At 33.8% G+C, this 16,768-nt stretch overlaps 1 protein-coding gene across 3 annotated transcripts in view; it reads left to right on the top strand.

Moving 5' to 3' along the window:
* GRIK2 (glutamate ionotropic receptor kainate type subunit 2) overlaps positions 1–16,768 on the top strand; it is a 652,846-nt gene that overhangs the window by 402,235 nt on the left and 233,843 nt on the right. For all 3 annotated transcript variants that reach the window (XM_082731868.1, XM_082731867.1, XM_082731869.1), the window contains exon 10: positions 3,818–3,931. In XM_082731868.1, the coding sequence (XP_082587994.1) occupies positions 3,818–3,931 (114 nt within the window). The remainder of the gene's footprint in view (positions 1–3,817; positions 3,932–16,768) is intronic.

Below are 16,768 nucleotides of genomic sequence, written 5' to 3'. Positions count from 1 at the left end.
ATTCACTCTATAACTGGAAGCCTGTTTCTGCCAGTACCTTTCACCCATTTTGCTACCCCTCTACCTCTGGCAACCATCAGTTTGTTCTCAATATTTATCGGTCAGATTCTACTTTGTGTTTCTTTATTCATTTATTTTGTTTTTAAGATTCCACATGTGAGTGAAATCATATGATATTTGTCTTTTTCAGTCTAACTTATTTCACTTAGCACAATACCTTCTAGGTCCATCCGTGTTGTTGCAAATGGCAAGATGTCTTTTTTTATGGCTGCGTAGTATGTGTGTGTGTGTATATCTTTAGAGTTTTCTGTATATAATATCATGTCATTTGCAAATAGAGTTTTACTTCTTCCTTTCCAATCCAGATTATTTTCTTTTTCTTACCTAATTGCCATGATGAGGCTTCCAATGCTGTGTTGAATAAAAGGGGCAAGAGTGGTCATCCTTGCTTTGTTCCTCACCTAGAAGAAAGGCTTTTAGCTTTTCAGCATTTAGTATAGCATTAGCTGTAAGCTTGTCATATATGACCTTTTTTTAAATATTGAGATATATTCCCTTTATACCATCTTGTTGCGAGTTATAACTCTACTTAAAACAACTCTGTGAGGTCAAGAGTACTTAGATATCTTTATTCCATTTTAGAGCTGAAAAAAGTATTGTAAATTTTTGATTAAATCATATCATGAAAAAATTATGGTTCTGAAAATAGGTTAAAAGAAAAAAAGATTGTCTTGACTTAGCTTATGGTACTCTTATGATTAAAACAAAACAAACCAAAAGACCCACTTCTGACTCCCTCAATCGCTAAAAAGTTTTGAATTACACATTTCCTGTAGACATAAAATCTAGGGATCATACAAATTTTTTTATTTAAAATTTCATGTCACTAAGATTTCTGAAATTTTACAATATTCTATTTAGAAATCTAAGTTATAAAAGGGGATATTTAATATTTATGATTATGGAAAATTATTGATTCATATACTATGAAATGGAACCCCTCCAGCCAAATAATACTAGAAAAGCAACTGACAGAGAATGAAACCAGATAAATATATTTAGATGAGTGGATATTTACCTAAGTTATTTTTTATAAAAGTAATCATGGAGGATGATGGTAAACGAAATTGGCAAAATTTTATATTAGTGATTTGGGTAGAAAGTTGAAAAACTAATTGATCAAGCTTGAGGATGTCATTAGGCAGATGACTGTGGGCAATGATGTTTGCCAGGGCTTTGGCTGGTAGAATTAACGCATCTGAAAAAATTTAGCTATTTAGCTAATGGCGAAAAAAAAAAAAAAGAAATAAAGAAAATCTAAGGGGACAATTGTGTCATAGGTATTAATTATAGACTGGGAGCAGAAAAGTGACAGTCACTGAAAACTCCGATCTGCAGATGTATCTTGTTTAGCCAACAGTGTTTTTTTTAAATGATTTTGCATTTGAAACACTTTAAGCAGGTCAGCAGGCATTCTAGATTTTACAATATCCTCTCTGCCCTTCCCTGTCCAGGTTCCTAATGTGGCCTCTATTAGCCGGAGTGATGCCTTACTAAGAACTTGAAAAAATCATCTGCTCTGGGAGCCTGCAGCCCCAAGGCACACAGCTGTGAGAAGAGCAGGGTCTGGATTGTAGCAATTACTTGCTATTCTGCTTTGAAATTTTGTAAAATTTACAACCTGCATACCTTTGCCTAGAAATTCTTACTTCTGACTTATGCCCTTTTTCTTCACGCATGGATGTTAGTTACCTCTCTGGCGGCCGAAGGCCTTTCATTATTGGCGCTAAATTACAATTAGACTCTGTCTTTATGACATCATGGTAGTCATTGTCTAAAGTAAAGAAGTTTAATTGAAAGTAAATAATTTACTTTGGAGAGAATGCTAAAATCAGTATTTTTTTTCTCACTATATTATCTGATTTTTCCTGTATTGACACAAACATTAAGAGTATATAGCTTTTAATGGTAAGAGGAAAATAAACTCAATATAAGAAAATGTGACAAGGGATTTATTTTTTTTTAAATAATTTCTTTATTGGGGCACCTGGGTGGCTCAGTGAGTTAAAGCCTCTGCCTTCAGCTCAGGTCATGATTTCAGGGTCCTGGGATCAAGCCCTGCATCAGGCTTTCTGCTCAGCAGGGAGCCTGCTTCCCCTTCTCTCTCTGCCTGCCTCTCTGCCTGCTTGTGATCTTTGTCTGTTAAATAAATAAATAAATAAATAAATAAATAAATAGAATATTTTAAAAAATTCCTCAATGAGCAGGCTTGATCCCAGTACCCTGAGAGCATGACCTGAGCTAAAGGTAGATGCTTAACCGACTGAGCCACCCAGGTGCCCCAAGAGGTTTTTTTATAGACATCACTAAAAAAACATTATATGGAATCCCAGATATAGTTAATGCATTTTTGAAAAAAAATATACTTGGGTTTGCACTTACATTAGAATGTAAATGCATTACATTAGAATGGCATATCTATTATCCTTATGTAGTACAGAAATTATTAATGTTTCTACTTTTATGCTTCTCCAATCAGAGGGAAAGAGACATCTTAATAGGTTACTAAGAAAACTATGCAAATGAAAAAAAAAAGGATCAAAAAGAGTAAATGTGATGAAATATAAAAAAGTAAAAATCAAAAGAATCATAATATTTAAGTTGGATTAGACCTTTGTTAGCATATTTAGGTAGACCAGGGTAAATATTACCTGCTAAATTAATGTCACTTTAAAATTATTTAATTGATAAAAGCTTTATTTTAAAAGCTTTATTTTAAAGATAAACAGATAATTGATAGTTCTTCTTCCCTTTGAATGAACATAGTGTGTAATTGGCTAGAGGGATTTGGAAAACAAAGTTTATTATCCATCACTCCTAGGTTTGAGAGGGTGGAGAAAAGAGCTACTGGCTCCAATCTGCTTTTGCCTCTGTCCTTCTTCAGTGCTGACCACCATTATATGACAGGGCAGTGGTGTCAGAGCACATAAACCACCCAGGGTATGCATTCAGTGACATCCTTTGCTTAGATATGTCTTCCAGAGGTGTGCTATCTCGTCTCAGAGGCTATGTTCAAGGGGGTATGAAATGTCTGAACACTGCGAGTATATGGCTGAATTATTAGAGAGTATTAGTTAAATTAAAGTACATATTAAATAGCATACAAGTGGAAGTATTGGGATGCATTGCTCCGATGAGATTGTGCTGTCATCGTTCCTTGGAGTATTTTGAATGCTCAAAGGTGTATTTATAAAGGCTCCAAAGGTAATTCTGGTTATGAATTTGCCCTAGCGGAGGACATATAAAAAAAAAACAAAAAAGAAAAACCAAAAAAAAAAAAACAAAAACAAAATCAATGCAGCTCTTAAGTTTGCCTTCACCTATTAATTTATCCTGGATTCCCAGATTTTGCTCTGTCTTTCAGCTTCATCTGTTTAGCATGGCATGTTATCTTTGTAATGAGAGGATGAGATAGATCCATTACAGTAAAAGATATGCACTATTAATGAGTTTCTAGCCAGCTATCAAGGTATCATCAAATGTGGTTTATCTTGGTGAATGAAAGTTTGAATGGAAAATTAAGCTCCCATACTGACTGTAGAAGTGCGGTGGATCATTTTGTTCTTTAATGTCACACTTCACTGGACACACTTCACAGAGCAGTGAATCATGCTTAAAACAAGCAGCCTTTACTTTAACGACAGCAGATAATGCAGCAGAGGTGAATAATAAGTGTTAGCCGTCTTAACTTTCTCCTGCAGTACTTTCTCCCAAGTGCCTGATGGACAATTTACAAAGTCCATATGCTGTTTTATAGATTGGAACTTGGGATCCAGCCAGTGGCCTGAATATGACAGAAAGTCAAAAGGGAAAGCCAGCCAACATCACAGATTCGTTATCCAATCGTTCTTTGATCGTTACCACCATTTTGGTAAGTATTTGTTTTTCCATTTTTTTTTTCAGATAAATGTAGATAAACATGGAAGTGGATTAAGAAGAACATTATAATTTGAACAGTGAAGAATAAAATGGAATGTATTTTGTAGTTATTTAGCAACTCCTGTATAACAAAGGAGTTAAGATTAATCTAGCCACAGTTTTATGACATTAGTTTTTAATGATGTATTAATGTTTGGGCTGTTTATATTGATTAATAATACAGCTTTGTGTATCACTTGAAACATAATATAATGACATGTCTACAAAATTAGGTATCATTGAGGAATTTTCAGTATGTGTTTTTTTAATTAATTTTTTAAATTTTTAAATTAATATATATTGTATTATTAGCCCCAGGGGTACAGGTCTGTGAATTGCCAGGTTTACACACTTCCCAGAACTTACCATAGCACATACCCTTCCCAATGTCCATAACCCAACCACCCTCTTTCTAACCCCCTCCCTCTGGCCACTCTCAGTTTGTTTTGTGAGATTAAGAGTCTCTTATGGTTTGTCTCCCTCAGATCCCATCTTGTTTCATTTATTCTTTTCCTACCCTCAAGCCCCACACATTACATCTCCACTTCCTCATATCAGGGAGATCATATGATAATTGCCTTTCTCTGATTATTTTGCTAAGCATAATACCCTCTAGTTCCATCCGAGTCGTCGCAAATGTCAAGATTTCATTTCTTTTGATGGCTGCATAGTATTCCATTGTGTATATATATACCACATCTTCTTTATCCAGTCATCTCTTGATGGACATCTAGGTTTGTTCCATAGTTTGGCTATTGTGGACATTGCTGCTATAAACATTCAGGTGCATGTGACCCTTCGGATCACTACATTTGTATCTTTAGGGTAAATGCCCAGTAGTGCAATTGCTGGGTCATAGGATAGCTCTATTTTCAACTTTCTGAGGAAACTCCATGCAAGAATTTTCAGGGTTAAGATTTGAAAAATGTATTGAGATGCAGATTATAAATAAGTTATATGAGGGCCAGCATGTGAACTTTTCTTCTGCTTTCATCTCCTGCAGATATATTTTAGAGGGCATGCCATTTATTTTTCAGGATTTTTTTTCTATTATAGCTGTATTTTAACCTTGCTTTCAATTGTTTTCATCATAGAAAATCACTTTTAGTTTATTTATCTCCTTAATAAAATTATATATAACAAGTGCTTTTCTAAGCCAGAAAAATTTTCACCAGTAACAGACTTAATACTGATGCACTGGATATTTATATGCCTCTTATAATTCTATATTTTCTTTAGATCATGTAGTAATATTTATGTACTACTACAATACTATTTGAAATGAGAATTTTAATTTTAAAATAATCAAGGAGCTCTTATATTATTAAGTCAGTGCTTTCTTCCGACAGAATAAACTTATCAATGCTAGTTCTTGTGTCTTTCCAGGTAGTCAATAGGAATGTGAAATTGATGTTCAGAACAAACCACCACACACTTAGCATTTGTATAAAATCTAAATTTGATTTATGATGCCAAATCAAGCCAGGAGGAATTCATAATCTAGTCCTTTTATTAACAATGAGGGATGTCAGATCTTTAGGCATGTCAAAATAAAATAGCTTGGGTTAAAGACTCTTGATAATGAAGCAAAGCTGGTAATCATGAAATGACAGTGTTGGAAGTTTTTGAGATTTTTTTTTTTAATTTTTAATTTTTTATAAACATATATTTTTATCCCCAGGGGTACAGGTCTGTGAATCACCAGGTTTACACATTTCACAGCACTCACCAAAGCACATACCCTCCCCAATGTCCATAATCCCACCCCCTTCTCCCAAACCCCCTCCCCCCAGCAACCCTCAGTTTGTTATGGAAAGAACCTAGATGTCCATCAACAGATGAATGGATCAAGAAGATGTGGTATATATACACAATGGAATACTATGCAGTCACCAAAAGAAATGAAATCTTGCCATTTGCGACAACATGGATGGAACTAGAGTTTTTGAGATTTTTTAATCACTCCCTTGCTAAGAACCCCAGCAAATACTTGCTCCCTATCTGTCGTATTCAAACTTCCTAAATTCTTTTTATATCTCCCTCTTTTTTCAAACGTACTCTCATACCCACCAATTTATTGGCCTTGTTCTTAAGTTGAAATGCTCACACAAGTTGCTAAGACATCTTTTTTTCTGCCTGTATGTCCTGAGTCGCATTTCCTCTTGTTAGGACTATTGCAGTAACCATACAACCATCTCTATTGCTGACATCCTTCTCCCTCAACAATGCACCCCCACTCTTCATTATAATTATTGGTTGTTTTCCTGTTTCCGTTTTTTAAGTATAGTGAATCTCTACTATTTAAAAATGCCCCCAATTTTGACCTTGATGTTCAAGATCTTCTATAATCTTGTCTTCTCCCACCTTTCCTTCCTTGTTTCCTATTATTCCCTTTCAGTTAACCCACTCCCATGATTGTGTTTACCCTGTTCCTTTTGCCTGTAATATGTTTCTCTCCATTTTTGAAATAGTTTTGTACTTGTCAGTACTTTATATTATTTAGAATTAATATTACACTATTCTTTGCTTATTTCCTGTGGCAATATTTTGCCAAACACCACTGAACATTTCTTTGAGGAATAGGAACTGATTATGTCTCCTATTTTTTACCTCATATGTGTCTCTACAAAGCTCATAATGAGTGCTATATAAGAGACATCCGTAGTCTTCAATAGTTGGCACTTCTTTCTGTGTTCTCCCTGATCCAGCCAAACTCCCAGACACATCACTTTTCTTATGGCTCCAAAACTTTGCATGTTCTTTCCATTTCCTTGTGAGAATCCTATTCATCCTTCCAGACCCATCTCAAATGACAACCACTCCATGAAACTCCCTGATCTCTCCATTAAGTTGTGTGTTGTCATGGGGACTGTCAAGGGTGGGAGATGTACATGTTATGTATCATAATACTCTATTATGGCACTTACTATGATTCCTATGCACTGTTTTTCTATCTTAGAAAATGTATGTGTGTGTATATATATATTTGTGTATGTATATATATATAGATATATATATATATATCTGTGTGACCATTTGACATGAATCTATATAGGGCCAATGATCAAATTTTGCACTTTTTTGATATTTCAATGTCAGAGAAAAGTGCCCTAGACATAACAAATACTCAAATATTTGTCAAATTAAATTAGATAAACAGTATTTAATTAAATGGAAAATTAGAAGAAGTAAGCAACTTTTGAATGATTATATTTAAATATTTTCATCTGTGAAGGTTAGTGCAAACTTCTTGTCCAAACAAAACAGGTGATTAAGACTAACGCATATAATTTCTCAATCTTAATGACTCAGGGTTGTTTTATAAGAAGTATTCAGATATTTTTCTCAATCTTGTACAATTTTGCATCTATTGATAAACAAGTGGTATTTAACCTTATTTTCATAATAAAGCCAGGCATAAAGCTTTTAAAAATACACTTGTACCCAAAACACATTTCATATCTTTTGATACAGTATTTCTGAGCTTTGGACTTTGGAAATCTTCATTTTTTAAAAAAAATTCCACAGTTAATTCTGGTCCATTACAATGATTGAGAACAACTGCTCAGATCATGACTGTGTATACTAAGACGTAAGATCAACTATGGAGCCATACACTAGGCTTACATTTTGAAAGATAAATTATTTCTGTTTTAGAGTATGTCCTTCTCTTGGTCATTAAGTGAATTTGATATTTATTAAAAGGAAAGTCATTTTATTTTTATATCACTTAGTGAAAAAAGTCTTCTTCTGGATACTCTGATTATAAAATATCCACACTCGAGAAAAGAACAGAGTTTAAGAAATTAGTGACCTTACTAAGTGTTCTTCTTGATGTAATTTACTGATGTTGATATTTTATAAGGAGGCTATGATCATTTGATTTATATTTGGTTATTTTGTTCTTTTCTTTCTTGGAAAAATCTCAGAGGAGATTCTGCCTGTGTTGTGAATAATGATATCTCAACAAAGAGAAGTCGTGGAGATACCAAAGAGAACTTCACTTATGCTTCTTGTTCAATATATTTATTGTGTGTCTTAAGAAAAAACAGTGAAGTATTCTAGTATGTGACATTATCAGTGTGCTAATCATAATAAGTTCCATTTCTCTTGAATTTATTTTTATTCATTCTTTTATTTAACAAATATGTATTGGAAGATGACGACATGCTATGTCGTATAATTTATATATATATAAATTATATATATATATACCAGCTTTGTTTGATGAACAAAATAGACACAGTGTCTATCCTCAGGGAGCTTAGAAAATGATAAGGATTCATAGGGAGGATTACACACAAATTTACACGCATGCGCACATGCGCACGTGTGTGCGCACACACACACACACACACACACACCCCAAACCTTGTGATTAGGTTAGAAGAAAAAGATAAATGAGTTAATGCTTTTTACAGGATAATCCTGAGTTAAACTGGGAGTCAGAAGGGAAAGGACAAGTCAGGTAAGCCTCCCTGTAGAGGAGGAGACAACAGGATACCTAAAGCTCAAGAAGGAATTAGCAAGGTGAAGAAAGAGAAGAAGAGTGTTCTTGGCAGGGAGAACGGGGTAAGAAGAGTCCTAAAGCAGGAAGGATCTTGGAAAATTTGCAAAATGGAAAGAAGACCAGGATGACTGGGGCTGGTGCCTTGGTCTGTTTCTCAGCTTTACAGCATAAGATTACATAAACCATTACAAACACACACACACACACACACACACACACACAGACACTTACATACATACATATGGCAGACATTTATTGAATGCCTGCTATGTGCTAGACCCTATTCAAAGCACTAGTCATGTATTTACTCGGTTAATTGTCACAGTAAACTTTGGAGGTAGATACCATTATTAATACTATTACAATTGATAAGGCTCATGTCCTGATTGCTGAAAGAACCTCTAATGGGCACACAGCCAAAAAGTATAGTAGTGGGACTTCAACCAATGTGTTTAGTCAATTTGGACAACCAGTACTATGAAATGAAAACTCCATTGACCAACCTTGAAAAAGTTTAGCAACTATAGTTAATGACCAAAATAATATCTTGATTGAGAGTTGTTCCCCTAAAACAACACTTCTCATCCAGAAATCCCACATATGCTAGAGCACGATTGCTGTCAAAGGTGTCTCCAGTTAGACATTTCCCTCTGTAGAGGTCAAGATTAGACTATGCTTCGTTGGATATTTTGGACCTCTCACATCTCTCCTCTTTTAATGTAGCACTTGTTTTTCTTCCAGCCTTTTTAAACCATGATTTCAGATTTTTCCAGACACTCAAAATAATATGGGGACCCGTCTTATTTTTTTTTCTCTTTAGACTTGAGATTAAGGACCTTGTTTATAAATATCTTTTACTCCTCTTCACAACAAAACCTGTGCACAATACTTTGTATGAGTGCAGCATATAGTTCTATCACGGAATAACTCATTTTGCGAAGCCTTAAACATTTTAAAAATGTTTATTTTTTTTAATTTTGAATGAAGATTTATGATATCATATAATTTAGAAATTTATGTAACTTTACCTGCAGATCTGGACCTAAATTTTCAGTCTTCTTATGTCCTCTCCTTAGTATACTTCATATTATCTCTATGATCTTCAGATTTCAAGTTCAGTTGCTACTGGTTTTTTTTTTTTTTTAAATTACATTATGTTAGTCACCATACCCAACTTTTACATCAATGTGGATGTGACTGGAGGAGATTGTGCTAAGTGAAATAAGTTCAGTTGCTATTAAAATTCTCTTGCTTTTTGTGTTTGTTTTTATTAATGGAACTAAAAATTTAATCCTAGAATCATCTTTTCATTTATGAGGATTTTATTTATTTCATAACAATGTTAATATATAAATTCCTATTGCCAAAAGTAATACACAAAAATACTGATTCTGAACAGCACTAAGAGTGCTCTTATTTATTTTTTAAAATTATCTATTTTTACATAGAGTGCTTTTAAAGAATAGTATGTACTCTTATCTTCAGTTTATAATCTGATCCTATTGTCCTTACTGTTAGCTGGGGGCAGTATCCGGTGCCTGGGTATTTAAGTTCAGACAGGGAGGGCCTGTTTTCCCTAGGAGTTCTTGGTTTGCAGCAGATTTTTTGGGGGCCTGTCTAAATAAGTTGAGGGCTTCCCACTGTGCTATCCCTGTATAGCAATTGATTTTTGTCCATCAAAAATTACCAGCACTTAAATGTCACTGTACGTGTTCTTTTCCACGATGGCTAGTAGCCCTTCAGTGTACAAATACTATAAATTTGATTTTTTTTTCTTTCTTTCTTTTTTTTTTTTAGGAAAATCACTTATTTTATCATGGGTGCTTTCTGCCTGGTTACTCAATGAATTAAAAAAAAAAAAAAGCGCTTGCCTCTGCCACTTAGTCTTATTTTTCTAAATTTTATTTTTTAAATGTTCCTAGTACTTCCTGGAGGGTTATATAGTTCAGTATCTAGTTTACTTGCTTAGGCTTGTAAAGCTTCATTGTCGCAGCCCACAGATACAGGAGGCTTATCTGAGAGCAAGCTTCCAAGGACAATGGGAAGGTTTTACGATACAAAAGATGAAGTGACCGAATCATCGCCTAAATGGTTCTGCAGCTTCTTCTTTAATAGCAACAAAAGCAGATTTCTAGGGCTTCTATCTGCCACTGCAATACATTTTCCCTTGGAGTCTTCTCTGTCCATTGTTACAGAAGGACTGTGAAGCACGTAGTTCTTCTGTAATTAAGTTGCTAGCATCAGGGCTTGGGAACCCCAACACTGCAGCTTCACAAAGATTTTCATTTGTAGCAACCTTTCCACCATTTCTAAGCCATTTTAAACATGTATTGTGGAGATAATAAGATCAAAATAATTTAAGAAAGATATAGTAAATATCCACTTGCAAGAACTACTTAAGTGTTAGCGTCTAAGATGAGAGTGCTTCATTCAAACTCAGACTCCTCTGACCCCACTCCTGCAACTGGTTTGTTGAAAGGCTACTGAACCTTTTCTCACCGTATTTTTTTTCTGTTTCAGGGATCCTGCTGGCATCACATTTCTCTCTCTCATTCTTCCTTTAATAGCTCAATGCACTTTATTTCAAATCACTATTAATATTCTCTTAGACGTCCACATCAGCTAGATAAACATAAGACTACTGCTGGTGCTGCCATAGAGAAAGAAAGTTATGTTCTAATGTGAAATTAGATGTGATTTTTTAAAAAGACTTTATTTTAAAGTAAACAACAAACGTAGAGCTCGAACTCACAGCCCTGAGATTAAGAGTTGCATGCTCTACCAACTGGGGCCAGACACCCCAAAGCATAATGCTTAAAACTTAGGGTCTTAGTCTTTAAAGGTTTTATAAAGGACCAGCTTCTCCTTTTTTTTTAACCACATAATATCCAATACACTCACATACGTGCTTCTTTAATCCTTCTTTATTAAATCTGCTTTACAAATGTCACCATAATAAAGATTCTCAAGTTATTTTTATTTTTTGTTATCTTCTTTTTCATTGCCAACATTGTTGTCAATACTGTAATTTTGTCAAAGCTTATTTTATTATGAACAATGTATTAAGTTTGGTATGGAAGAATGAATAAAGAAATCTGAATCTTTGGTTCAGCTTAACTATAGCAAACTACATGGAAATGCAGTATTTTTGCTCTAGTTTTCCCATTGTTAAAGATACTATCGTGATAGAGCCACGTAAAATTATACAATCTCAATTTTAGCAGCAGCTTTGATCTGAGTGGATGTCCAATATCAAACTCAGCATGCATCAAACCTCCTTCTTCAATACAGGCTTTACCATACCTCTTCCTCCTCTATTTCCAAACTGTTTATGTTTCCAGTACTTTTCTATTCACTCAAACCAGTGATTTGCTTCTTAGATACCTCAGCCTCTTTAAACCCCATATTCACAATTTAGATATCAATAATAATAATAATAAAAGATGGTTATTATTATAATACAATATAATAATAAATATATTTAATGCATGTAAATATATATTTATAAAAATATAAAAATAAATGACTATAATAATACATAAATATTATAATTATTATTTATTATTATAAATTTAAAAAGATGGATTATTCTGAGACCGTTCAACAAAAAAGTGAGTCAAGGAACATTTTGAACTCGTGAGATATGGTCTATTCATGGACAGTATGGAATGGGAGATTTGTAGAGTCTGATTTGAGAGACGTTGTACCTATGGGGAAGATGAAGAGATGACAACATTGTAAACTCTAGTATGAGATTTATTGGGGGTGGGTTACATGAGGGGCAAAACCAACTGAGGAATGTAGATGAGGACTTCAGGTTAAAAGCTAAGGGGTGGGGCATTAACCTTGTCACAGAGCAGGATAAGGATGTTGAGAAGGGAGATAGTGAGCTCTATTTAGTCATCAATGAATGGAGGTGTTGGCAATAACTTTGGTGTAGTCAAACCTTGATTATTCATGTAAGGAGCTAATAAATTAGATTCAGAAATGAGATGCAGTTTAGAGATTAGCTAATAGGTACAGTCTCCTTTCCCATCAAACCTTTTACTGGAAGAGCAGTGAAATGGCACATTTGATTGATTTGTACTTGCGGGGTTTTTTTTTTTTTTTTTTTTCTTCTCTTTTCTTTTCCTCTTTCTACTTTCACTTAGGAATTAAATTAATGAAATATTTAATGGCCAAACTACAAATACCAGTATAAAGACAGGGACAACCAAAATCTCTGATCTAAACAGGTAATTCAGGGAGGTGGCAGGATTAAATAGCAGATCTGTATTTACAAACATATGAATGATAATCATAATCCAACTCTTCCCTTAAACCCTATTGCTCTGACATCAGTATCTTTCCTGAAATATTGGTGAACAGCACATCTAGTAAAATTCTAACCCTTTCCTTAAAAGTTAATTCAACATATTACTATTATTTCTATAGAGTTATTATTTTTATATGATTTGCTGTAATTTTAAATGATTATATTACATTTCAGGGAGAAAGATGTCCTTTTACCTTCCAAATCCCAGCAGATTTTCTTTTTTTTTTCTTTTTGAAGATTTTATTTATTTATTTGATAGGCAGAGATTACAAGTAGGCAGAGAGGCAGGCAGAGAGAGAGAGGAGGAAGCAGGCTCCCCGCCAGGCAGAGAGCCCGATGAGGGCCTCCCTGGGATCATGACCTGAGCTGAAGGCAGAGGCTTTAACCTACTGAGCCACCCAGGCGCCCCCCCCCAGCAGATTTTCTGTAGATACAGAGTAAAAACAGAAACTTTTCTTGGAACGATAATTATGTCCAATAAAGGCTTGGATTTATTTATTCTTGTATGTCATGAAAATTCTCTGTAGTTATACTTCTGAAAGTAGGTAAACACAGTTTGCTGCAACTAAGAATGCGGTAGTTATGTCAGTAGCTTACTAAAGGATCTGTGTGTGTGTGTGTGTGTGTGTGTGTGTGCGCGCGCGCGCGCGTGTGTGAATCAGGTATTCAGAAGAATGTCTTTGCTTGATAATCTTGCAAAACAAAGAAAGGGAACGAAACTTTGTAGATTGCCTCAGATTGCACCTAACTCCTGAAAAAAAAAGAGGTAAATAATAAACACAGTGTATTAAAAAGTTATTAAGGTACAACTTTGCTCTACAGGTCTTCTACACTATTTTGTTGGTGCTTTAAAACCCAAGTTCCAGATTCTAAGAGTTATTCATTTTCTATCCAATAAGTTCATATGAAAATCTCTTTGTAATAAAGTCTTGAGGTATTGAAATGGGGTTTGTTTTCCAGTCAAAACAACAATAGATAAGCACATGTGGAGATTCTCTTCTCGGTAGTTTTTGATCCTAACAAACCAGTCATTCTTAATATTGCCTTTTCTTGAAAATATTAAGTTGTTCTGATGGTAGCTGCTAGGTTTATTTCCACTTTTTCCCTCCTGGTATTCTCACTTCCCACTGTGATAACCTAGAGTGCACCCGAGGCTTCTGACATGAATGTTAATTAGGGATGGCAGAACTCAGACTTTAAGAGCCATAGTGAATAGAAGGAATTTGAAAGACCAGGATTCAGACAATGGCAAGTCCTTTCTTAACCCTACAGCATAAAAGCACAACGTTTGGAATGGCAGAGGCTCAGGGAAGAAATAAATAACACTGTCCTGTCTATGTAATAACAATCAACTGTGCTGTTATTTCTGCTAATCTTTTGCTTATTTTTGTTGGTCATTTCTTGTGACTGTGAATTGGAAAATATTGTTGGCCTGTCCAGTTAAATGTCTACATATTTTCCCAATATTTACAGCAGTGTAAATCATTAACATGTATTGAAATGCTAATACTTCAACGAATTCTCTTAAATCTATGATCCCTTTCCATCTTTAAGATCAAAGTTTACTACCTAGATTTTATGAAACTTCCTTAATATAGCTAAGAAAAAAATCGTAAGACTATTTTAGAACGATTAAAATGTAGTTTGGACAGGGATGGTGAGGAAGTAAAATTAAAAGCTTGAATTGTCTGCAGACCTTGGATAGTCTAAGAAGATATAAAACCAAATAGTCATTGATCTTTACAAATGTTAATGACACTAGATGCTTGTTAAATGTCATCAGGCTTAAAAATACCATTTTAAATTAATGCAAATGAATACCTTATAAATGAATCATTTATGTATAACAATTTTCACTTCTGATTCTTTAAAAAGTACTTTATAAAACATGATCTACTAAATGAGCACTTAAAGTTTATTCCATAAGTTTGATAGAGAATTCTTTTATTTTTAATCATCTTCCAATTATAAGATTCAGTTTCCTTTATCCTCATTAACCAAAAGTTAGCTAATTAAAAATAAGGTTCCAAAAATTTCTACTATTTTTCACCATCATAATAAATGTTTCTGTGAAATTTTCTTAAATAATAACTGTATATGTATATATATATATGAAGCAATTTAGGGTAAATAAAATAACAACCATTTTCAGAGGAAAAACATGCGAACCGTATAAAGTTAGAACATGGGAATATTGCTTCTTTATTCTGCTTGGAGGTGTTTGACTATGGCTGGCTTCTTACCTGGCTGATGGCCAGGCATCCCTATGCCAGCTGTCGAGCAGGACCCAAGGGCTGGACAGTTACTTCAGAAGAGCTACTTACAATGTTCCTAGCTCAGATCTAAATCAAGCAAAACAGAAGCAGAAGGAACAAAGCGTAACCTTTCCCTTCATTAAGTACCTTGTTTTCTGTATAAACTTGTCCTCTATTTTTCCTCTTTAATTTACTCTGTCGGTACCAGAGTTCATTTTCTAAATTCCAGTGTTGCTTTTACAGTGTAAATTATTAGAATTGTCTGCTGATTTGTAATCGAAGTACACACTACATGTTTATAATGGAAGCTATCTTTGTCACCATTGTAAAAGATAAACCTTCTCTTAACTTTCCAATAAAAGTTTCAGGAAGATTCAGGAAAAAAAAACAACAACATTAAAGCATTAAAGCAAAAACATAGTGATACATAAGCTAAATTTAAAAGGAGACATGCCATAAGTCCAGTAGAACATCCATCACATAGAGTTTATGGGGACAGATTGTTGATCATTTTTTAAAATAGCATGTTTGTGGATCCTACTTATGAGTTCAAATGATGTGATTTTATGTTTTTATGCCAAATATATAGGAAAATAATTTATTTTACATTTCCTTTACCTCGATTCACTTTGTGAAAATATTTCTTATTTAGAGATCTATAATTAATTGTCTTTGATTGTTTAGGAATTTAATCATACCTTTTATAGATACCTAAATTTTATCTCTCCCTTTACTAATTTTTATTGCTTTTGTCTGTTTTATTTTTATTTGCATTTGATGAGAACTTCATTCTCTGAGCCTGTTTTTTCCTCATTTTAGTGGTATTTTTCCTTTTTATTTTATGATAATAGATTTATTCTCAAGAAGACTTTCCATACCTAGTTTTCAAATTCATTATTTTTCAGGAATTATTGAATACATGGGTCATCTATACAGGTTATCATGAATTTTTCTAGTTGTACTTATTATTCTGATGAATATATTAATTAATTTCTAAATGGTAATCACAGTTGTATTCCAGAAATAAACTATTATTGGTTGTGATTGAAATATATTTCAGTGGATAGCTATGTTTTATATACTATATTGTTTTTAGGTACTGTTTGGTAGTAACTGCTCCATAGCTAACAGCATCTGACTATTTTGTTAGCTTGTTATGTCAGTGTTCCGCTAACCTCATTTAGGAGGACTGTACAGGTTTCACAGCATTTCCTATGCTCTGAAGCAGACTGGGTATCATGAGATCATTTGTTTCATATTAGTTTAAAAATGAAAATTCCACACTATTTACATATTTTCTGAAAAGATTTCTGAAATACTGGAATTTCTTTTATAGCCATTGACCTATTCATCTTATGACTTCTGTTCGAATCAATGTTATACAAGTTTTATAATCTCTGCTGAGTCCCTTTCTCATGTGAAACTCTGTGTTTTTAAGGTTTTTCTATTTCCTTAGAGTTGGTTAAGTAAGAGAACTTATTTTATTATTGTTACTTTTACTAAAAGATGTCTATAATTTAGTCATTTCCTTCTTTCCTATTTACCACTTTACTGACTTTTTCTATTGCTTTGTTTTCCTCCCTCTGCTTTTCTTGTGTGTGTGTGTGTGTGTGTGTGTGTGTGTGTTTAGCTGTCAAATTTCTAGCTATTTATTACATAAATGTTCCATTGATTTATTTCATTTTTAATTATTTAATGATAATTACATAA

Source organism: Mustela nivalis (assembly GCF_964662115.1).
Source record: "Mustela nivalis genome assembly, chromosome: 5".
Classification (NCBI taxonomy): domain Eukaryota; kingdom Metazoa; phylum Chordata; class Mammalia; order Carnivora; family Mustelidae; genus Mustela; species Mustela nivalis.
The sequence above is the reverse complement of the archived record's forward strand: the minus strand, read 5'-3'. Positions and strand labels throughout refer to the sequence as shown.